At 48.9% G+C, this 24,678-nt stretch overlaps 1 protein-coding gene across 1 annotated transcript in view; it reads right to left on the reverse strand.

Annotated features, from left to right (window-relative positions):
* Positions 1 to 24,312, reverse strand: part of FAM178B (family with sequence similarity 178 member B) — a 96,304-nt gene extending 71,992 nt beyond the window's left edge. The window contains 6 exon segments of the mRNA XM_032652270.1: positions 1,351 to 1,503; positions 6,165 to 6,266; positions 9,120 to 9,181; positions 10,199 to 10,620; positions 10,820 to 10,889; positions 24,172 to 24,312. Coding sequence (XP_032508161.1) covers positions 1,351 to 1,503; positions 6,165 to 6,266; positions 9,120 to 9,181; positions 10,199 to 10,620; positions 10,820 to 10,889; positions 24,172 to 24,312 — 950 coding nt within the window.
* Between the last annotated feature and the right edge of the window lie 366 nt (positions 24,313 to 24,678).

Raw genomic sequence — 24,678 nt, forward strand, 5'->3', positions numbered from 1 at the left:
GTATAAGGATACTCTCTACCACACTGTTTACAGTGGGGGGAAAAGTTGGAAACAACCTGCTTGTTGAGGAAAATGGTTAAATATGTTGGGGCATCAATGCCACGGGATACAGTTTCACCATTAACATTTCTTTGTCTAACTGCAACATTTGGGCCTTGTTTGGATTCTGATTTCAACAACATATTAAAAAACACTTAAAAGACAATCAAGGAAATCTGAATGCTATTAAGAAATTCCGATATTTTTTAGGTGTAATAATATACTGAAGTTTTGTCTAAAGACAGAGTCTTTTAGAGACACAGACTGAAGTGCTTACCGAATTAAATTGTACGTGTCTGGGATTTGCTTAAAGATAATCCTGAGGGGACAACGTTAGTGGGCAGGGGTAGAGATGAACCAAGATGGGCTTTGAGTTGGTAACTGATGTTGAGTGATGGGTACCTGGAGGTACACTCTACTTTTATATATGTTTGAAACTTCCCATGATAAAGAGTTTTAAAGGAAACACATCAAAACATTGTTATCTTTCTATTATAAAATAAGATGGACTAGCCGGAAAAGAGAACAAGATTCCTGCATTCAAGTGCTAATGTGGCCCCAACCTCCACGTGCCTTACAGGCTGGGGCAGGGGTTGGTGGGGGCTGGTGGCCTCTCCTCCATCCCCTCGCCCGCCAAGGCCCAGCAGGGCACCAGTCCCCTGGAGGGCCGCTGCACCTTATCCTGTGCGCTTTCTCTCTCTCTCTCATTCTTAGACATGTGAACTCACAGTTGCAAGCGTTGCGTGGTATGGTGGTGAAGTTTTCAAAAATCCCCTAAAAAGTCAACATAGTCAGGGGTTATGTGATAATGACCATGAACACCTTGTAACGAGAGGAGCACCAGGGTGGCTGTCCTAACGTTATACAGAGTGTACCTGGGGCTGGGGACAAACTTTTCAGGGTCAGCATCACACACAGACCCAAGGAGGAGGAGGAAGTGGCCATGACAGGCTCTGGAGAACTGCTGGATGGCCGGGAAAGTGGCTCCAGTGTTGATGGAGACATAACCCGAAAGGCATGTATGATGGGTGTGACCAGAGCCGTTCCATGAAACTGGGGCATGGGGGAGGAAGAGGCAACACAATTACAGAACAGATGCCTAATATCTGCTGCAACGTAAGATTTTTCGAAGCGTGTGCGTCTAAATTGGTAAATGAAATACTATAAGTTGATGTGTGCTATTTCATCTGTTTCCCTAAAAGCTGACATATCCAAATTGGCAAAACACAGCTTTGGACTGCCTCATTTGGGGTGGTCCTTACCACTGGGTTCCCTGAGGGAGGGGCCTGGTAATGCCGCGCCGATGTTTACCTGAGGAACAGCTCTTCCAGGCGGCTCTGTGGCTTCAGGTGTGAACAGTCCAGGATGCAGGGCAGAGGGTGATGCCGCGGTAGAAACACAGTCTCGCCTGGATGTACTGCTGGGATGACCTGCTGCGACACGGAGAACCTCTCCACCAGCTTCCTGGCAAAGCAAGAGGCAGGAGAGCCGGGCGTCAGCAGGCACACCTGGTCTGCAGCCTGGAGTGAGGCCAGGGGGGACCAGATGGCTGCCCCCGCCCTGCAGCCCCCGCCTGGTTGGGACCAGCTCAGGGACACGGCGCCACCTGCTGACGGAGGGGGAGCCCGAGAGATGCAGACTGAGGAGCCCTTCCCCCTCCCACTCTTGGTCAGACCCCAACCCCTCCCTCAGGGCCTTGGTCCAGGAGCCATAATCCTGGTCCCAAATCCTGCCCCACCCATGGGCTGCGTTCAAACTTTCACTGAGTGCCCACGACTGCGAGTGCCAGGCGCTGAAGGATGAGTCAGGCGTGGGTTGCCCTTGCACGGACAGGAAAAGCGTAACGGGATCAACGGCAATGCCCTCCAGCAAGGGGACCAGCCTCAGAGCTGCTACACGGTGCCCCGAGGCGAGGACTCTCCCCTGCTTGGACTGCTTGGACTCTCCCTCTGAGCAGCGTCCTCAAGCTCCTCTGAGCAGAAGGACTCTCCAGGGAGCCTGCTAAATGCAGACACCCTGGCCCACGCTGCCCTGAGAGTCTCATTTAGTGGATCAGGGATGGGCCGCGGACAGGGAAGAAACAGGGAGATACATTCCGACGCTGTGGGCACGCATCTAAGGGAGGCGGTGAAGAGGATTCCTAAGAATGAGGCAGATCTCTGCACCACGCAGGACGGAATGATCCCCTGAGCACAGCACGCGGTGGGTGAAAATAGCAAGTTGCAGAATAGGAGGTGCGTGTGCGTGCGCGCACGCAGGTCAACACACGGACATGCACACGCACGTTCTTAGACACAGGAAACACCCCCCCCCACACATCTGATGCGCCCAACCAAGGTCTGGGGTCGTCCCTAGGGAACGGTATGGGGGAGGGGAAGGAAGAAGAGACATTTCCCGTTTATTTTACGCAACTGTGTTCGGCTTGATTTTGCAGTAACATAACATACACTTAACAATAAAAATAACAAAATAAAACAAGCCACCCCCTTCTCTCACCAGAGGAAGGCCCATACCCAGGTACTCAGCCAGGCCCTGAGGCAGTGAACTTGGAGGGGACACTGCCAGGGACTCCCGTGAGGATCTGGGACCAAGTGGCCGGCACTGGAAGTGGAGGTGCAGAGCTGGTGGTCCACCAGCTGGCCAGAGGAAACCTGATCACGCTCTGGCCAAGTGACCTAAGGTAAGGAGGGTCATCCTAAGGATGAAATGGCACAATGAATGCGAATGACGTCGGAAAACTGGGGAGATTCTGATCCCGCAGCCTTTGGAAGTAGCCTTGGCAAACCACCACACAAATGGTGAAACAAGTTTCCGTTCTGTTAATTTCTTTGCTCTTTGAGTTTCTGGCTATCTACAGTTCCCTATGTTGTTTTTATAATTTGAAGAAAGGTACAAATTATTAGGAGTTTGTAAGAACTAGGTTCATCTGTAAAAAGTTCTCAGCTCCTGTCCCCCAAACCATCGCTCAAAGGGGCTTTTGTGATATTAAATATAATGTATGTGCATTATTAAGAACTCTGAGATGACTCTCTCGCATCTAATTGAGGATTTCCTGTGCAGCCCAGAACTGAGGATAAAGGATGATGCTGTGGTATAAATATCCTCCCCTCCCCTGCCCCAGCACACACATAAGGTCTTTTAACTTTAAGGAACAGAGAATATAGGACACTGTCTATTCAAGATGCAAGCAATCCTTGGAGCGGGAGCAGATGACCTGCTCAGGATGATTGGGGGCCTTTCTGTGATGCATAATTGTGGTGGTCACGTGACTCCCAGTCACAGGCGGCCTGCCCGCCAGATGGTCGCCAGCCCCCAGCCTCGGCCTCACCCCTTCCAGACCCACACCCTTGCTTGGCACCCCCCATCCCACCCCCCGGCCCCATTCAGGGATGGAAGAGGCTGCTGGCTTTGTACATCAGTAATTTTCTTTGAAGCAGAGAACTGAACTGTCCCATCAAAATGATCCCACATCAAAACAACCACCTCAGTGGCTGCTGTCAAAAAAGGCTTTCTCAAAGTACTACTTGAAAATGTCACGTGCCCAGAAAATTATCAGCAATTTCATAGCCTGGCACACCGTATGCCCAGATAACTCCCATTCTGTGGGGAATTTTCAAAACATCCAGGCCATGACTTCCAGAATCCTGGATGCACTCAGGAGAAAGGCAAACAGATAGATTATTCTGGCTACAGAGATGTCTCAAAATGTTTACTTCCAAGGCTATCCATCCAGTGAGTGGGGAACCTGGAAAGCGAATCCACGGCTCCCGACATAGAAAACTGCTTCATCATTCATGATGCCACCAAGGCCTTTGGCCCAAACCCGCTGATTCCATTCAGTCCTCATGCTCTGCGGGGAGCCATCGTGAGACCACGAAGCACCCTCTCCCTGCCCCTGGGCAGCGTGTGGAAACAGGGACCAGTTAGGAGACAGGCGTCCCCTAATCTGGGCCAGGGGCCAGCAATTGCACACAGGCTGTGGCCTCCTCTCGCCCGCCTGTTTCTGTAAACGAGGTCTCAGTGCAACACAAGCAGGCTCGCCGGTTACGATGGCCGACACGGTTGACGGGTGCTTTCCCGCCACAGCAGCACAGCCACGTAGCCGCCGACAGGCTGTATGGTCAAAGCCTGAAATATTTACTATTCACAGGCTTTACAGAAAGTCTGCTGATCCCCGATCAAGTCCAAAGACAATTAGCAGAAAGACTTGAGAAAAAAAGCACACGGGCAGCCAAGGTGCTGTTTGGGATCCTCTCTGGGCATCAGTGATGGTGAGAACCAGTTGGGGGTCCTGCGAGTGGGGGCCCCCAGGTGTCTGTGTGTCATCGCTCACGCCCCTCGGTGAGTGGATGCAGAATGCTGACTCGGCGTGAGCACCCAAACCAGACCATCACGGCTGGGACCTGAATAACGTCACCTGGACGCATAGAAAAAGCAAAGCCCAGACAGGCAGGCAATCCAGGGCGTGTGGACCAGCCTGGCCTCAGTCACATGGGGGCACGTGGGGCCTGAGGGAGGGAGGGGAGAGAGGAAAGGAAGGCAGACAGACAGGCAGACAGATCTGTCCCGGCTCCACTTTTCCCCTCGGCTGCTGCCCAGTCTCCTCTTTTGCCGTCTCCTCTCGTTCTCCTCTGAACCTACTCCAGGCAGGCTCGCCCCAGGCGCCTCCCTGTCAACGTCACCGTGACCTCTACGCTGTGCACCCCCTGCTCTTCTCTCTGTGCCGGCTCCCGGCTGATCTCATCTGGTTTTGCAGCTCTAAATGTCACCTATACATGGTGATTCCCAAGCTGGCCTCACTAGACAAGGGGGTCCTTGTCTTGGTCTCACCCCGGGGGTCCCCCAAGTGAACTCTTGTGTCCATGCCTGCCACCCCCCAGCGTGCGTCACTCAGCCCTCCTCCATTAAATAAAGACAACTCCGACCTCGTGGCTGCTCAGGCCAAAATCCCCGGGGTCCCTCTGATTCCTCTCTTTCTCCCGGAGCCTCCATCCAGCTTGTCAGCAAACCCCGTCGGTTCTACCCTGAAGACGTACGCAGAGTTTGCCTCTTCCTCAGCACCCGGCCCTGACTCCGGGATTACTACCACGGCGCCCTCCGCCCCCGCCTCCCCCTGCGCGCCACCCCCCCTCCACCGAGTCTACCCCCCACCCAGTTCAGATGAGAGGCAGCCAGCTTCCTGCAGCCTCCCTAACCTCCTCTCTCTTTCTTGCTGCCGCCGCCGCAAGGCCCCCCCAGGGCCGCCTCTCACCATCTTCAGGGCTCTGCTGAAAAGTCAGCCACTCATAGAGGCCTTCCCTGACCCCTCCTCCGAACCTTCCAGCCCTCCCGGCACTGCTGACGCCCCCTCCCCACTCCCTCCTTTCTCATGAGCACCTGTCACACAACTTCCTTCATTTACCGTGTGCATTGGTGGTCTCCCCGCCCTGATGGCGGGCAACACGGGGGCAGAGACCTCTGTTTGGTTCTCTTCCTGCTGTATCCCCAGAGTCTGCACAGAGTCCAGCACAAAGTTGGCACGTAACAGATGTTTAACGGATGGGTGGACAGACGGATGGACAGACGGACAGACAAATGGATGAATGGATAACAGGGTACCCTGAAGATGAATTCAACTGTGGTCCTCAGGTATCTCTGAGACTCCATGGTACAGATGACTCCAGCCCTCCCTCCAGCCAATGGGCCAGCAGACTCTGGCCCAGACGACAGCTCTGACAGAAGCCGCCTTCCTTCCCCACACAGGGGAAGACAGAAAACGTCACGTGGCTGTATTTTCCCGTGTAAAGTCAATGTTCATTCAGACTGTAGTTTGAGACCTGGTTCCACACGTTTGGGCAGACAACTGGGGAAGAGCAGGCCGTATTTTATACCTCTGTGTCTTCAAAGGCCCACACTAGACCCTGACACACAGTAGGTGAATAAATGCTTCTCGAATCAATGAACAGATGTGGGATTAAGAGAAGGATGCAGCTTGAGAACTCATCAACAGCGCACAAATCGCGGTGGAAACCGTCCAGAACCAACGGCAGGTGAGCACTTAAACCCTCTGCCTGGAGAGGCGGGTGCGGGGACTTGGCCCTGAGTGGGCACACGCCTCCCCTCCCACCTGTGCCCACTCCCCACACCTGTGCTCTGGTGTGAGCGGCACTTCATCAGGATCCGAGGAGTTGAGGTCAAGACAGTCCTGCAGAAGCAGCTTCTCTCGCTCTTGCTCCAGGGCCTGTTGCCTGCCAGAAGGTGAGAGGTGAAAATAGGGTCAGTGCAGTGCCTGCTCATCCGCCCCGTTACTGGGCTGCAGGGGCCTCCCAGGGCACAGCGAGGCCTAGGCATGGGGACCAGGGAGCTCAGAGCCCTGTCTCCCTGCACACAGCTCTCAGACTTAGATTCCTGGGGCGGGGGAGGGACTGTACTGCATCAGTTGTGCTGCCTGAAAGAAGACAATTTACGCTACACAACTTCAAACGCACCTTTATTCGTGTACTTTGTTCTGGCACCTGCTCACTCTTTAACACACCAGGGACAGGGCCTAGCCCTTCTGCTCCTCCCGGGTCCAGCCACACTGACCAGGAGCAGCCCCTGTGCCCATGGCTCCCCCGGGCCTGCCTCTCCAGCCCCAAGTGGCAGCCCCCCAGGGCCTGCTCCTTCCCTACTGTACCTGCCCTGCCCCGCCCCTGAGTCCATTTTCTCCCTCCAGGCCTGAGCACCTCACTTCCCTTTTCTTTCTTTTTTTTTTTTTTGCAGTACGTGGGCCTCTCACTGCTGTGGCCTCTCCCGTTGCGGAGCACAGGCTCCGGACGCACAGGATCAGCGGCCATGGCTCACGGGCCCAGCCGCTCCACGGCATGTGGGATCTTCCCGGACCGGGGCACAAACCCGTGTCCCCTGCACCGGCAGGCGGACTCTCAACCACTGTGCCACCAGGGAAGCCCTCACTTCCCTTTTCAATGGGCCCCACCAGAGGCCCTGTGTGCCGACCATCATCTTGCTGGAGCCCGGCTCCCTCACCTCCTGCCCTGAGCACACGCAAACCCCAAAAGGGGGCACCAGTCCCCGCCTGGCCTTCTGCGTCCTTGTTCCCTCCAGCTGTCCAGGGCGCTCACCCTGGCTTTGCCCACTGGTCCTCGGTTCTCAAAGGCTTCGCCTCCAGCCCAGCCTGTGTTGGGTTCAGATCCTTTGAGCCAGCCACTAGATGGATGATTTCCAGCCAAATGTGGCCGGTCCTCCCAACATCGTGCACCTAATTCTCAATTCCTCTTCCCTACACAGGCCCCAGCCACCCAGGGCAGCAGGTCCCACGGGAGCTCCCCAAGGCCCCGTCTCATCACCATTCACCCTATTCCCCCCTCATGCTTCCCATCCATTCTCTATAACGCAGCCTGAGCGCACTCTCTTTAACACATGGCAAAACACATCAGGACCTGCTTAAAATTCTCCCACGACTCGACCCTGTATTCACGAGGCTCCCGTTCACATCTCAGCTGCATCTCCTGTTCTGTCCACTCCCCACACTCTGCCACTGAGAATTCCAGTCCTAGCCAGCCAGGAGAGGCACGGTCTGTCCTTCCTGCCTTTACATGTGTGGTCACTCCTGCTGCCCTCCCAACTCTTATCCTCCAAGGTCCAAGGACAAGGATCCCCCCTGGGGAACCTGTCCTGACTCTCAGGCTAAGTTAGATGCCACTATTCCAGGCCCCTCCATAGCAGCTTTACAGCACGGGAAACACTAGAATCATTGCGTTCAATTCCAGGTGAGTGGGGCTCACCATCATATCTGTATATCCAGTGCCTGGCACAGGGCACAGGGCAGAGCAGGAACCTTCCCATGCAAGGCATTGAGGAGCGGGTAGTTCCCCACGCGTGTTCACTTTCCTGCTGACACTACTGAGTATCTAATATATTTACAGCTGGATATCGTGCAAACGTACAGACATGGCCCCTTCCCTAACTTACCCTCTGGTTAGGAAAAAATATACTCAGGTAAAGGAGTTAAACAACAAAAGTCATGGGCTATTAAGAGCCCAGAGGAGGAAGATGACTCTGGGGTGGGGTCAGGAATAGACACAGGAGAGAAAACAATCATTCATCCCACTCGTGTATTTAACCCCCTCTTGCGGGCAAGAACGTGGGCTGGGAATTGGGAAAAACAGAGACCAGTGAGATGTCATTCCGACAAGAACCCAAGCATCAGACAACAGCACCGCCTCTTAACTTCCGCAAAGTGAGTGCACACACCGAGCAAAAAGAACACCGGAGAAGGGATGAGAACACAAGAATAAGCCTGTGGGCAACGCGTTCCCGCGCATCAAAGCGCAAGCCCGGGGGTGAAGTCCGCTGCGTCCCAGCTGCCCCGGTCCTCGCGGCCAATGGAGGAGCGGGATTCTAGTGTCTTCACCACTAAATGGGCCCTCAGTGCAAGCCAGCCATGGCACTTGCTTTCCAGTAAAGAAAGAGCACCGGGGTTGGTTTCCATCCCCACCTCCGCCTCCCTAAGGGATTTCCAGTTCTGATGGGATGTGACTTTTGCCTTTAGAAACCAACTTCCACGTGAGACATGCTCACCATAATCCCAGGGGGAGGGCAGGTGAACTAGACCAAGCGCTACGGAATGACGAGCAAAGCGTGCTCGGGTGGCGGCGCGGGGCAGGGCGCAGGAAAAGCTGGCACCTTACCCCCCACCCCTCCCACTCCACCTCCGTCACCGTCGAGTCGATGGTCAGGCTGTGCGCCTCGGTATCAAAGCAGTGTGCTTCTTCCGCTTCGCTCAGTGGGAGCTGAGCAAGCCCTAAACTAGCATGAACTGGGCAGAATAGCGCCGAGGTGGGGACAGAACTGGAACGAGGGCTCTGTGCGTGGTGAGGATCCGGGGCTCTCTGCCTCAGAGGTGCTGCCCTTTGACCCGCTACTGTTCTGCACACTCGTTATTCACCAGGGCACACAGGGCACTCAGGAGGCATGCTGATGGCGGGGGTAGACTGCTTTATCCTGAGAGGAATTTGCTCTGAGTCTCTGAGGACAAACCCATGAAATTACTGCCAACCCCACAGAAATGAAGACCCCCATGATGGACCCTCCCCACTCACCTCTTCTCCTGCAGTAAGTAATCCAAGCTGTTGACGTAGCACTCGGAGTCCCCAGAGGCATTCTGGAGAAGCCACATGGGAATGGGCAAGAAAGAGGAAGACAGAGACAAAGGGAAAAAGAGTAAAACTGAAGCTACGTGAAGCCCTTTACTTATTTTGTTTACTTTTCTGAACAGGCAATACATTCACTCGCTCACCTCCATCCCCAGCCGCCCAGGTCCCTCCCCGTGTTTACTGCTGGCTGTGCTGAGATACTTTACGCACAGACAAGCAAACAGTAATACATCATAGACTCTCTCCTTCAACACGGGTGGTAGCACGCTACACCCCCTATTCTGCACTTTGCTGATTTTCAGTTAATAATATGTCTTCAGGGTCATTCCACATCAATACTAAAGGGATAGTTTTTTTGTTTGTTTGTTTTAAAAAAAAACAGTTCCATGGTATTCTGATTTATGATTAGAACATAATTTATTAGTTCCCTAGTGATTGGCATTTTGGTTATTGGCAATCTTGAGCTATTACAAACAAATAAATCCTATTCTTAGAATAAATTTCCTGGATCTATGGGCACTCAAATGTCCCCACAATCTTCCCAGCAACCACAGTTTATTCCCGGCTTAAAGTTCATCACTGAAGTTTCCACTTCGGAATCCCAGGTCGCTGGACCACAGTTAGCCTGAGGCTTTGTGCCTGACCTCGCCCAGACCCATGATCCCAACCACAGCTGCAAAAGCCTTGATGGGACCCACACAGGGGCGGCATCAAATACGGCACCACCCCAGGCATTTTTATTAGCAGGAGTTAGGAGCAGAAATAAAGGGAGAGATGCAGCCCAGCCTTGGGGGCCCAAGCTCCCAGGCACGAAGGCCCAGGGGCTGGGGAGAGGTGGCGGGATGTGTGTGGCCAAGGAGGGACAGTCAAGGCGAGGTGGCCGAAGGAGGGCAGTTGGGGTGTGGCTGAGGAGGATAGCCAAAAAGCGGTGGCTTGGGGGTGACTAAGGAGAGGTGGATGAAGAGGGGCGGCAAGGAGAGGAGGCCAAGGGGCAGTTCCTGGCTCACCAAGGTGTGGGCGTCCACCCGTGGCGCTGCAGCCTTTGGGCTGGTGCCTGCCGTGCTCCAGAACGGCTCCTCCAGTGAGGCCAGACCCCCCAGGGGGTCTGGGTCCTGGGGCTCCTGCTTTGACTCCTCGGGCAGCTGGTGGGCCAGTCTCCTCAGGCCCCGAGGCCCCGCCGTGCCTGCCTGCCTCTGGGCTGGGGCCCCGCTGTCAGCCAGCAGGGCCCTTGGCTTCAGGAACTCCACGGGCGGTGGGCTCCAGTCGCTGGGGAACATGTCACCATCGGCCTGCATCTTGGGCTTCTTCGGCGACTTGGGAGCTGGAGCAGAGGAGGGGCTGCAAAGGCGCCGCGTGGGGTGCAGGAGCCCCTGGTGCAGGGGGTGGTCGAGGCAGCTGCTCTTCAGGTCGGGCAAGAGGATGGGCCTGGCGGCGGCTGCCTGAACCCCTGTGGATGGGACAGAGTCCTGCAGTGTCCCCACCTGCCCGCCATCATCCCAGCCACGGCACCACACTGGCTGAGGAGAGGGGTGGCTTGGGACTGCTGTGGGCAGCATGCAAGGGGAGTCCCTCAACTGTGCGTTTTCCACTCCCTCGTGGCCCCAAACGTCAGAAAGGCTCTACCTGCACAGGGGAGAGACACCTACCTTCTCTCCAAGGACTGGCTAGCACAGCCTTCTCGGGCCTGGCCATCTGCACACCACTGGGCGTTTTATCCTGGAAGGAACCACCTGTCAGGTGAGGCGAGCCTCCAGAAGAGAGCTAAGTGCTCTAGAGGAGGTCCTGGGCCCCTGGGTGCCCAGGAAGGAACTCCCCCTCCAGCTCCACCCCAAGGACTCAGCACACGTACCACAAAGATCAAGTTGCTGAGGTGAAGGAGGCTTGATCTGACCTCTCATTTCAAGGACATGATGGGCAAGTGTAAAGACATCAACAGTTTTTAAACCTGTATGAAATATTGCATAAAACAATATTATACAAACCTATTGTGGTAATCATTTCATGATGTACGTAAGTCAAATCATTATGCTGTACACTTTAGACTTATAAAATGGCATATGTCAATTATATCTTAATACAATTGTAAAAAAAGAAAAACACTTAAAAAAGAAATATCATACATATATGTTAATAAACACACAATGTTTAAAGATGTAATTTGTGCCAATAAAAACATAAAGAGGAGGGATGGAGTTGTATAGGAGCGGAGTTTTTGTATACTATTGAAGCTAGGTTGGTACTAATTCAAACAAGTCTGTAATAAATTTAAGATATATATTATAATCTCCAGTGTCACTACTAACAAAATAACTTCAAAATATATAGAAAAGGAAAAATGAGGAGGGAATCAAAATCACACACTACAAAGAAAATCAGTTAAACACAAAAGAAGGCAGTAATGGATGAACTGAGAAACAAAAAAAGACGTAAGATGTATAAGAAACAAACAGTAAAGTGGCAGAAATTCTTCCTTATCAGTAATTAGTTTAAACATAAATGGAGTAAATTCTCAAATCAAAAGGCAGATACTGGCAAAATGGACTAAAAAAACAGGATCCAACTATGTGCCATCTACAAGAGATTCACTTTACATCTAATGATACAAATAGATTGAAAGTGAAAGGACGGAAAAGATACTCCATGTAAATAGAAACCCAAAGAGACCTGGAGTGGCTATATTAGCATCAGAAAAAAATAGATGTTAAGTCAAAAATTGCTATGAGACAAAGCAAGTCATTATCCATTGATATAAGGGTCAGTCATCAAGAACATATAACAATTATAAACATATATGCACCGAAAAACAGAGCTCCAAACTATGTGATGCAAAATGACGGAGCCGAAGGGAGAAATAATTATAAAATAGTCGCTGAAGGCTTCAATATCCTACTTTCAACAATGAAATTATATGGAAGATCAAACGAGAACAGAGGACTTGAGCAACACTATAAACCAACTAAACATAACCAGACGGACACAGAACCCTTCACCCTGCAACAGCACAATGTACATTCTTTGCAAATACACGTAGAATTTCTTCAGGATAAATTATCTGTTAGGCCAGAAAACAAGTCTCAATACATTTTAAAATACTGAATTCATATAAAGTATCTTTCCCTCTCACAATAGAAACTAGAAATAAATGACAGAAGAAATTTCACGAATACATAGAAGTAAAACAAACTCTTTAACTATATGGATATATATATATATATATATATATATATATATATATATATATACACCAAAGGAGTAGAACTGAGTTCCAGAAATAAACACATACATCTATGGTCAACTGATTTTCAATAAAGATGCCAAGAACATTCAACGGAGAAAGAAGAGTCTTTTCAACAAATGGTGCTAGGCAACTGGACATCCACATTCAAAAGAATGACACTGGACCCTTGTCTCACCAGACACTTATACACAGTAATTAATTCAAAATAGATGAACAACCTAAACAGAAGCACTAAAACCATATGACTCAGAGGAAAACATAGGGGTAAGTCTTCATGGCTTCAGATTTGGCAATGGTTTCTTAAGATAAGACATCAACAGCATAGGCAACAAAAGAAAAAATACATAAAATAGGATTTCATCAAAATTTAACATTTTGCACTTCAAAGGATATTGTCAAGAAAATAAAAGGACAACCTACAGAATGTGACAAAATATTTGCAAATCATTTCTTTGATTAGGGTCTAGGATCCAGAATATATGGAGAACTCTTACAACTTAGCAACAAAAAGGTAAAAAATCCAATGAAAAAATAAGCAGAAGACTTGAATAGGCATTTTCAAAAGAGGATACACAGAGGGCCAACCAGCACATGAGAAGATGTTCAATGCTAACAGTCACTTTATTAGGGAAGTGTTCATCAAAAACATAATGAAATGCTACTTCACACCCACCAGGATGTCTATCACCAAAAACAAAAACAAAAAATAACTAGCGTTGGTGACGACTGGAGAAATTGGAACCCTCATACATTGCTGTTGTGAACGTAAAATGGTACAGCCACTGTGGAAGACAGGTTGGCAGTTCGTCAGTTAGTTAACGATAGAATTACCATATGAATCACCAAATGACTCAGGAATTCCACTCCTAAGTATATACCCAAAAGGAGTGAACACAGGTTCTCAGACAAATCCTTGCACGTGAATGTTCCCAGTAGCACTCTTCACATAGCCGAAAGGCGGAAATAATGCAAATGCCTATCAACTACTGAATGGATAAACAAAATGTGGTATATCCACACAATGGAATATTATCGAGCCACAACAAGGAATGAAGCACTGATACACGCTATAACAATGGATAAACCTCAAAAACGTTATGCTAAGTGAAAGAAGACAGACACAAAAGAATCATATATATGATTCTCTACATATGAAATGCCCAGAGTAAGCAAATCCACAGAGACAGAAAGTAGACTAGTGGTTGCCAGGTGCTGTGGGAGGTGGGGGGAGGGGAGGAGGAATGAGGAGTGACTACTTAATACGTAAGCCTTCCTCTTTGGATCATGAAAATGCTCTAGAACTAGACAGCGCTAACACTTGCACAACACCGCGAGTGTACCAAATGCCACTGTATTATACACTTTAAAATGGTTAAAATGGTAAGTCTTATGTATATTTTACCACAATAAAAGATAAATAAATATATAAATTATACATGGGGGAAAAGTGTATGCAAAATAATGTCAGGTAAGTGGAGGTCAACACAACTTGGTAGAAGTCATGAATTAAAAAGAAAAAAAACAGAACTTCCCCGGTGGCGCAGTGGTTAAGAATCCCCCTGCCAATGCAGGGGACACGGGTTTGAGCCCTGCTCTGGGAAGATCCCACATGCCACAGAGTGACTAAGCCCATGCACCACAACTACTGAGCCTGCGCTCTAGAGCCCGCGAGCCACAACTACTGAGCCCACGTGCCACAACTACTGAAGCCCGTAAGCCTAGAGCCCGTGCTCTGCAACAAGAGAAGCCACTGCAATGAGAAGCCTGTATACCGCAAAGAAGAGCAGCCCCCACTCGCTGCAACTAGAGAAAGCCAGCATGCAGCAATGAAGACCCAATGCAGCTAAAAATAAATTTAAAAAAAAGTATAAGAAAAAGAAAAAAATTACAGAAATATGAAATAACCATATTAAATGAAGGAGCTATGGCTGTAATTTTTTGCAAAATTGTTTAAATAATAAAATGTTCTAAATTTGTGCCTATCTAAGCACTGGAGGGCAGCATCAGAAGCCTTTAGGGGACCAGTGAGATAAGGATGGCACTAAAAATCATCCTGCCCTGGTTCTGACATCCTGCCCTCCTTTGGGCCTTCAGGAGGTGTTGCCCAGGATTGCCCATCCTCCCACTTGCCACTGGGATTTTTTTTCTAGTTTTTCTGCCTTAAAAAATAATCACTCTTCCTCCCAGTCCTTCTTGAAAATTGCTTCTGATTCAACCTTCCTAAGCGTCAACTAAATCGTGTAACCTCCTCTGCTCAGAAGCCATTGCTGGGCAAAGGTTCACACATGAGGCATCTTTAGAAGGTGATGAAAATATTCTCTATCGCGACTGTGGTGGTGGTTCCTCCAAAACTACATACCATTGTCAAAGCTCATGGACCTGCACATCTAGAAAGGGTAAATTTTACTGGATGTAAGTTATACCTCCATAAACCTAACTTAACAAATAACACCAGCTTCCACTTAGCAAATATTGAGACTTTTCAACATATAAAATTATTTCCACATTAGAAATCATCTGGAGGAAAACACAACATACAAATTCTGTTAAATGAAATGAAAATGCTTCTGGGATAATCTAAGCCATCTCTGTATATAAGGTGTCCACTGTTGGCCTTCCCAGTTCTGCCCTCAATGGGAACCCTGGCAAGTGCTAAGAAATCACTGAACTTCCCCTTGTAAAGGAGAAGTGGGAGCGGCGGGGGTTCAAGTCTTGATAGGAGCCCCCTGGTGGCATTTTTTCCTCCTGCTGTGGGGTGATACTTGGGCCATGGTGTGCCTTCTACCTAGGAGGCCCCTTTGGCCCTGGGGAAACAAGAAGGACGAGGGTGGGGCCCAGTGGAAAGGGAGCCAGAATGGAGGCTTCAGGATGAGCCAAGCAGCGGATACGGTCTGGGAAATAGGACAGCAGTTGTCCATCAGGCCCGCAGGACAAGAGAGCAGGCAGGGTGTCAGGGTGAAGGAGCATCATGGTGCATGTATTAGTCAGCTTGGGCTGCTGTAACAAGTAGCACAGACTGGGGGGCTCAAACAACAGACATTTATTTCACAATTCTGTGAGGCTAGGTGTCAAAGATCAAGGTGTCTGCAGGGTTGGTTTCTTCTGAACCCGTCTCCTTGGCTTGCACGTGGCTCTCTCCTCCCTGTGTCATCCACATGGTTTCTCCTCTGTATGCCTGTGTCCTAAGCTCCTCTTCTTCTAAGGACCCCAGTCATATTGGATTAGGGCCCACTCTCAATGACCTCATTTAACCTTAATGACCTCTTTAAAGACCTTATCTCCAAATACAGTCACATTGTGAGGTGCTGGGGGTTAGGACTTCAACATATGAATTTTAGGGGATCACAATTTACGTGCATTTGAGCTCTGTGCAAGGTGGAGGCCGGGAGTAGAGGCCTCTAAAAATGCTGTAAATTCTCGATGTGTATCAGAAAGGATGATACTGAAAGTCCCAGGTCTTCCCCATGTTCTTGATTCGGACACCATTTAACTGCCAATATGGCCATGACATCAGCATGGTCACAGTGGACAGCCCAGACATCAGCTCAGGCAAACAAAACCTGTGAGCAGTCTTCTATCTGAACTCTCAGTGGTGTAATATGTGAGATGACACAGGTAAACACCAGCAAAAAAAAAAAAAATTGCTCTTATAGCCAGAATATCTGAAAAGCTGTTTGGTCCATAAGTAACAATGCATCTAGTGGAAAATGTCTCCATTCCTGAGAAAACTGGGGACTAAGACCTGGATCCCCCCAGCAGTGCTCACAGAGGATGAGACATATGTGGGGCGAAGGTCTAAGCATGCTGATGACACCTCCAGCTTTTTCATGGAAGCATTTTATTTATTTATTTATTTATTTTTATTATTATTTTGCGGTACACGGGCCTCTCACTGTTGTGGCCTCTCCCGTTGCGGAGCACAGGCTCCGGACGCGCAGGCTCAGCGGCCATGGCTCACGGGCCCAGCCGCTCCGCGGCATGTGGGATCCTCCAGGACCGGGCACGAACCCGTGTCCCCTGCATCAGCAAGCAGACTCTCAACCACTGCGCCACCAGGGAAGCCCCCATGGAAGCATTTTAACAGACAAACTGCAAAGTTGGTCAGGAGTAAAACTTCAAAATTCTGCAGAAGTCAAAGAGCAATAAAATATTCCCTTTGCTTACTGATAATACATGGAAAAGGGCTTTGGAAAAGAGCCTGTAAGTTCCTCAAATGATTAAACACAGAGGTACCACATGACCGAACAAAAGCATCCCTAGGTATGTACACGAGAGAAATGAAAACATTTGTCCACACAACATCTCGCACACAGATGTCCACAACAGCCAAAAAGTGGAAACAGCCGAAGTGCCCATGAGTCATTGATTGAGTGGATCAACAAAATGTGCAGTATCCATATCATGGATACTGTTAGCCATGAAAAGGAATGAAGTACTGAGACACGCTATGACATGGATGGACCTCAAATACATCATAGGAAGCAAAGAAGCCAGACTCATAGGAGCACATGTTGTGGGTTCCATTTAGACGAAGTGTCCAGAATAGGCAAGTCATAGAGACACAAAGCAGATTCCTAGTTGCTTAGGGCTGGGAGAGAGGAGGGAAGGTGGGGTGAGAGCTCAGGGATGCTGGGTTTCTTTTGGGGTGACGAAAACGTCTAAGATTGACTGTGGCGATGGTTGCACAGCTCTATGAACTATACTCTTTAAACGGGTGAGTTGTGTGGTATGTGAATTTTATCTCAGTAAAACTTTTTTTAAAAAGAAAGTAAGTACAAGGAGAGTAAAACTAAAGGTCACCGCTGTCGATGAAGTTGAAGATTCTGAGAGGGCAGAGGACTTCAGTAACAGGAAGCTGGGAAACACGGTCAAAGCCGTTCACATTGTAGATGCTGATCAAGAAGCAAGAAGGAAAAGAAAACCAAAGAATAAAAAGTATCACTAAAATCTTCCAGAAATATTCTATGTGAATGATAACGCCTTCTGGGAATTTGGGGGGCAATTACAGCTACTCTTTTCAAAAACACTTTTATTTGAGGTTCTTAGTGCAAAGCTGAGTCTAGAACATTTGCCTAAACCAAGCAAATGCTTTGGTGAGCAGAAGTCCATGGAGATGATAAAATATAAAAAGAATCAGAAACCGCTGATATAATGAGACCAAATCCATGCAGAAAAAGCTGCGTGCAACGGGGGTGGGAGGGGTGAGGGGGTGGGAGGAGAGGCTATGTTCTCCTTTTTAAATCAGTTTCTTTTCTGAGCACAAGTGCTTTCTGTGTCTTCCTAACAATGCGGAGCCCACTACGTTTAGGAAAAACAGCACAGCCTTTGTTCCAGTCCAGAGTCGATGGCTTTTGCTGTTCCAATTTCAAGATCGTGACAAGCAGCACGCTCTGGTCCATGACAGCTCAGCAGTTCAGGGCTCAGATGGAGCGCAGGGCGGGAGCATGGTGAGGTGGGCTAGGTGGGTGGCTGTCCTTGCTGAGTGAGGAAGCTGCACGGTCTCTCAGCCCCTCCTCTGCACCCTCATCACCACACTGGAGAGTCCCAGCTCTTCCTGCGTCACCTGAGCGCACAGACGGAGTCTTATCTCCCTACCCCAGTGCCTAGCCCAGGGCCCAGCCCAGAAGGAAGCTCAGAAAACTAGTCGATGCTATCGTACACTTATACGTCGGCTTGGGCTGCCTTAACAAAATACCATAGGCTGGGGGGTGCTTAAACCACAGATCTATTTCTCACAGCTCTGAAGGCTGGCAGTCCCAGACCCAGGTGCTGGCTGGTAGGTTATATTCTGAGGCCTTTTCTTGTGCCTCACGGGAGGCTGCCATCTCTCTCCATCTTTCTTTTGTGCACTCACAGGATGGGAGCGGGTAGAAAGCGAGCCTGTGTGTGCACTGTGGTCTCTTTCTCTTCTAAGGATGTTAATCCCGGCATGGGCCCCACCCTCATGACCTAACCTAACCCTAGTTACCTCCCAAGGCCCCATCTCCAAATACCATCACATTGAGCGTAAGGGCTTCAACGCAAGAATCTGCGGGGGAGACACAGTTCAGCCCATTGTGACATGCAATATACCAAACATCACTACACCAGGTACAAATCAAATTAATCAACTTTAAAGGACAATATACATGCAGAAAAGGGAACCAGGGTAAGAATACAGCTTGATGAATTTTCACCAAGTGAACACACCCAGGCAACCATGACCTAAGTCCAAAAAATAGCATATACCAGCACCCCAGGGTCCTCCTCACACTGCTTCCCAGTCAGGACCCCTCCCCTCTGCTCAAAAGGCAGGACTTCCATAGATTCGTCTCGCCTGTTTTTTGAATAATGCGTAAATGAATCGCACAGCATGGATTCTTCTGTGTCTGGCTTCTTTTGGTCAGTGTTGTTTGTGCACGTTTGTTTTCACTGCTCTGTAGTGTTCTGTATACAGGCTCAACTCTTCTACTATTGATGGATATCTTTGTTGTTTCCGGTTTCTGACTATGAATAAAGCTTCCATGAACGCTGTTATACTTGCCTTTTGTACACACAGAGCCACCCCACACACCCAGTCACATCATGCATTTCTGTTGGGAACGCACCTAGGTGTCGAATTGGTGGGTCACGAAATAGTTATGTCCACTTGTGGTAGCAAAGGCCAAACGGTTTCAAAGTGGTAGGATGAATTTACCCTCCTATCAGCCATTTATCAGTTCCCCTCATTCTACCCTTGCCAACACTTGAGAATGTCAGTCTTTTCAATGTTTACCATCCTAGGAGGTGTGTACGAGTTTCTCATTGCATTGTTCAATTTGTACTTCCCCAATTATAATGAGATGGAGCAAATTTTCCTATTGCATTGTCCTCCTGGATATCTTCTTTTATAAAGTACCTGTTGCCCATTTTCCTATTGAGTTTCTTTTACAAAATTTCTTCATCTGGAGGCATTCGTCATATATTCTCAAGGCGAACCCTCTGTCAGTTATATGTGCTGCAAATATTTTCTCCCACTAGATGGCTTGTCTTTTCACTCTCTTAATGGTGTGTTTAAGAGAAGTCTGTAAGTTTAATGTAGACTAATTTATCAACAGTGTCTTCTACATTTAGCACATCCTGCATCCTGTTTCTTAAATTTTCCTCTATCTCAAAGTCACAAACATATCCTCATATGTCAACTTTTAGACTTTCTGTTATTTACAATTCATATTTGGATCTGTAATCCACACAAGATACATTTAAATTGTTGTTGGTGTATAACTTAGATAAGGTGCACAAATCGTAAGTATTGAGCTTGATGATTTTATATACATATATGTAACTACCACCCAGATCAAAACACTGAACACTTCTCACACCCTAGCAGGATCTCTCATACCTCCTTCAGTCAATAACCCCAAAGATAACAATACGTTGCCTCTATCACCATCAATTACTTTGCCTGTTTTGGAACTTTAGATACACAGAATCATACATTTGGTACTCTTCTGGGTCTGATTATATTTTGCTGAACATTAATGTTGATAAACATTGAGATTCATCCATGTTGTTGCATGTTGCTGCTGTTCGTTCATCTTCGTTACTGTATAGTACTCCATATAAATACATCACAACTTCTTTTTTTAATATTTATTTATTTATTATTTATCTTGGCTGCACCGGGTCTTAGTTGCAGCACATGGGATCTTCGTTGTGGCATGTGGGCTTCTTAGTTGCGGCATGCACACTGTTAGTTGCGGCACGCATGCGGGATCTAGTTCCCCGACCAGGGATCGAACCTGCGCCCCCCTGCACTGGGAGTGCAGAGTCTTACCCACTGGACCATCAGGGAAGTCCCCATCACAACTTCTTTACCCACTCTCCTTTTGATAGACGATTAGGTTGTTTCTTATTTCAAGGTATTATGAATAATAAGGTTGCTATGAATATTCTTGTACATGCTTTTGAAGGACATAAACACTCTTTTATGTCAGATATCTACCAGGATACACAAAACTTGGATGCTACCACACTATGAAAAACATTTAGATTTGTCAAGCTCTCCCTGCCAAAAACATATAGCATATTTTATCTATAATACATCTATAGTTCCCACATCTATAATTCTTTCTGGAAAGAACTGTGAGAACCAGTCTTCTCTGTTTTTTATTTTGAAATAATTTCAGACTTACAAAACATTATAAAAATAACACAAAGAATTCCACATGCCCTTCATCCAACTTTCTCAAATGTTAACACTGCATTATACTTGCCTTATCGTTACCTCTCTCTAATGTATGTGCATGTGTGTGTGTGTGTGTGTGTGTGTGTAAATATGTGATCTTGACACTGTTGAAGAGTATTGGCTAGTTACTTGGTAGATTCTGTACACTTGGGTTTGTGTGATGTTTCCTCACAACTGGGTTCAGGTTATATGTTTGGGGTAGGAACACACAGATGTGACGCTGAGCCCTTCTCAGAGCCTCATATTCGAAGGCACAGATGTCAGTTTGTCCCATTACTGACGTTGCTAACTTTCATCACCTGGCGAAGGTGGTATCTGCCAGGTTTATCCACCATAATATTACAATTTTCCCTTTGTAATTAATTAACATCTTATGGGAAGATGCTTTGAGACTATGTAATCGTCCTGTTTCTCATCATACTTTCATTTCCTAGCTTTCGCATCCATTGATGATTCTTGCCTGAAACAATTTTTATGGGAATGGTTGAAAACTAGTTTTTGTTTGCTTTTAATAACTTCAAATTTTGCAAAAATCTTACAGTGATAATCAGTACTTCTCACAAATCAAATGGAAGCCTGGAAGATCACTAGATTTTTACCACAGAAACATCCCCAGAGTCACCTTCAAAGATTAAAAGAATAAAACTGGCAAACTGGTGGTGGCACCGGCAGTGGCTACATTCTCAGGCAAAGTGTGACCCTCCCCTGAAGGCCTGAGAGGCAGCCAAAGAAGAGAGAGAACAGCTCTCCTAAAAGTCTCCGATTCTGTACAAACCACCCGCAGACAATCTTGATGCAGGCCGAGAAAAGACGTTTTGCATGCTCAAAGCATCTCATTCTAGAAGGAGCATATAAGTCAGCCAGGGCAGGGGTGGGAAGCAGACGTCAAGGCTGGCAGATCCTGAGGTCCCCCGGGTCCAGCTCGTGTCTTCTCTGGAGACAAAGCAGAAGGCGAACTACAGACTGTGTTTCTAGGAGATTCTCACCTCTGTAGCTCTCCCCAGGCTGAGACCTGCTCACCTGTTTAAACACCAAACCCAGCACAGACGACCTGCTGCACCAGCTGGGATCCTGCTATGTCGCAGCTTAACCAGTCAGGCTCCCTGGGAGCAATGTCACCAAGAGAGCTGACATAGAAACAGGCCCTAATTTATAAGAGGACTAGGTCCCAAAAGCTCATTCTGAAAGCCAAGAGTTAGAAATAAGAGAGATGGGGGCTGGAGAGAAAGACAGTGTCCAGGTTAGCTCACAAAACCAGTAACTCACGAAGCAGCTGCAGGGAGGACTGAGGGCCGTGAAATGGAACCTTGACCTAGAACACGACTCCTACGAGATGAAGACTGACGTAGGCACCAGAAAGACAACTTGCCCCAACTTGTCCAGTACAGTTCTGCTCAGCAAAACCCAATTTAGCATCTCTGATGTGTCAGGTCTTGTGCTGAGCCCTGGGATACCAAGGAAGGGAAAGATAGGGCCTCTGCCCTTGAACTTGCAGCAGTGGGAGGTGTCTGCCAAGAGACAGACCCGGGGTCACCAAGACTCCAGTGGATGATGGAGCCTGGGCCCCACTGTCCCAAAAGGTGTGTTCAGATTGGCTGGTCATGAGCAGGCTTATGGGCTAGGGCTGCCTGCTCAGCGGGCAGCTAAGGCTGGTTGCCGTAAAGCACGTGCCCCTCAAAGGTATTGCTCTGCCAGTGGTTATACAGCAGTCCAATTTTCCCTGCAAAGAAGACACTCCACCAGCTGTTTCTTCCCTCTCCAACCCACAAAGTAGTACATTTTTCTTACTTGTACCTGTTGTTCTTGGCTTTGACCAACCCCCTCCCTTGAGTTCCTTGAAAACATTAGCATTTTCAAAGAAGAAGAAATGAGCCACAGTAGAGAAACACAGTCTGATAACAGGTCATCTTTTCTGCCTGAGTCTCCAACTCTGAAACCTGCAATTCATCAGAGCTAACAATTTAAGAGCACTGTGACTTCCTGTGCAACTAAGAAAGACAAAAAGCTGCCGAATGAACGACGGCACAGAGGAAGACACCGTCCACTGTGGGACCCAGCTCAACATCGAGCTGTTAAAACGTGAGCAAAGATGCATCCTAGAACCAATTAAAAACGATAATTCTGGTTAGTCTGACAGGATCCGAGCGCTGTGTGCTAGGTGTCGAGACGGGAACACAGGAGGGGACAAAAGCGATGATGTCAAGGCCCTGCTCCAGTCAAATGGGGAGACACACTTATCGTCTAAACTTTATTTCTTCCGCTGTCTCCCCCGCAAGCCCGCAACACCCAACCATCCAAGGCCTGTTCCTCCTCAATCTCACTCAATTCTTTCCACATTAAGGAGACCATCTTAGAGCACGGCTCCCTGGTCCGGCCATGTTCCCACCTCCCCAGTGCAGCCCAGGGACTGGGGCTCCATCTGTCAAACGTACCCCACTGCAGGACCCCAAGTCCTGCAAACCCAAGTCCAAAGCCTTTATCAGCCTCCGTCCCCAGCCTCTCCCATTCTTCACCACGGTCTCACATTTGATTTCAACACATCACCTCTCTTTTTTGTTCTTCTACTTTCCAGGCTACAAGAAAAATAAAATAATCTGTCTTAAAGTGTGACCACCAGGCCAAATAATTACGGACTCCATAGTGCTTTGAGCCTTGATACATTAAGATCCAAGATTAACTCAGAATATTACAACTATTGTGCTCTTATGAAGACCATTTCTTCAAGATGCCTTATTCCTAACACCATGCTTTATGTCTGTCCCTTTAAACAAATATTTAATAGCTCAGGAATGTTAGTGAGGGCAGAGGCTCTGGTCAGCAAGGACTCAGCTCACTATTTGAAAGATGAAACAAGATGAGTTTTATCCACAAAGAAAAGCCAAACAGTCTCCAGTATCATAAACCACACATCCATCAGACTGGGCAGGGGCGGGAACAGACAGCCTTTCTGGAAAGAAAAACGACAGCGACCCTTTGTGCCCTGGGGAACATGAAAAACAAACGCGCAAACAACAACAAACCACCAAATCAATCAAAACACAAACCAATTCCAAATTGGCTTGAAGAAATCTCCACTGCAACAAAGCGAACCATGCCTTGGTGACTGTGCCACCCGGGGAGAGGAGGGCCTGGCCTGTCTTCATCCGGGCCATCCCTGTGCTCAGATCAGAGTCAAACGCAAATGCACACGTGGAACAAAGAAATCCATGAAAGTACAAGACGGGAGGACAGCTGACCGACACGGGGCTTGGGACCGACCAGAGTCCCAGGGGGGATGTTACTGTGTGGCCACCATGCACCTCTCGAGGACCTTCAGCCTCAGTTTCCTCACCTGTAAAACGGAGCTGGCCGGCCTACTCCCTGAGTTGCGGGAGGAAGTCGGCACAGGGAGCCCTCGTCACGAAGGGCAGGCAGAGCAGGGCTCAGGAGGCCCGGGAGGGTGGGAGGGGACAGGGCCGGCTAGCGGGGAAAGGGAGCGGGCACAGGACTCCAAGATGGTGGGGGTGGAGGACGCAGGACCGGCGGGCCGGCCGGGGACAGGCGCGGGTCCCTACCTCCTGGACTGCGGTGGCCTCGCAGCGCCTCAAGGTCGACCCCAGCAAGCCACTGACCTGTAGTAACAGCTTCCGGGACCGCTGCTCCCTGCCCGCCCAGCCTCCGGGCCGCGTGCGCAACTCCCTCCACGTGCGCACCATGTGCGCGCCCCCAGAGGTTGCAGGCGGCCTCGCAGGCGCGCTCCCGGCACCAGCCCTGGCTCCCGCTAGCAACGGCTTGCCTCCCCACGCTGACCCTTAGTAAATTCAGTAAATCGCTGAATCCTTATCTGGGCACGATGGTGTCCATTTTACAGGTGAGGACACCAAGGCCCCGGGGGAAAGGGTCACTTGCCAAAGGCATACGGACAGAAGGGGGCGGTGTCAAGATTCGATTCCAGACCTGGTCGTCCTAGCACTTTGGTTCTTTTTAAAGTTGAGACGCTACAGGCCTTGTGTGTTGGGAGCACTCCGCTCGTAACCCCCATCCATGGTTATGATTCGCCACGTTTTGCTTTGCGAATGGAT

The sequence above is a fragment of the Phocoena sinus genome, chromosome 13 (genome assembly GCF_008692025.1).
Source record: "Phocoena sinus isolate mPhoSin1 chromosome 13, mPhoSin1.pri, whole genome shotgun sequence".
Taxonomy (NCBI): domain Eukaryota; kingdom Metazoa; phylum Chordata; class Mammalia; order Artiodactyla; family Phocoenidae; genus Phocoena; species Phocoena sinus.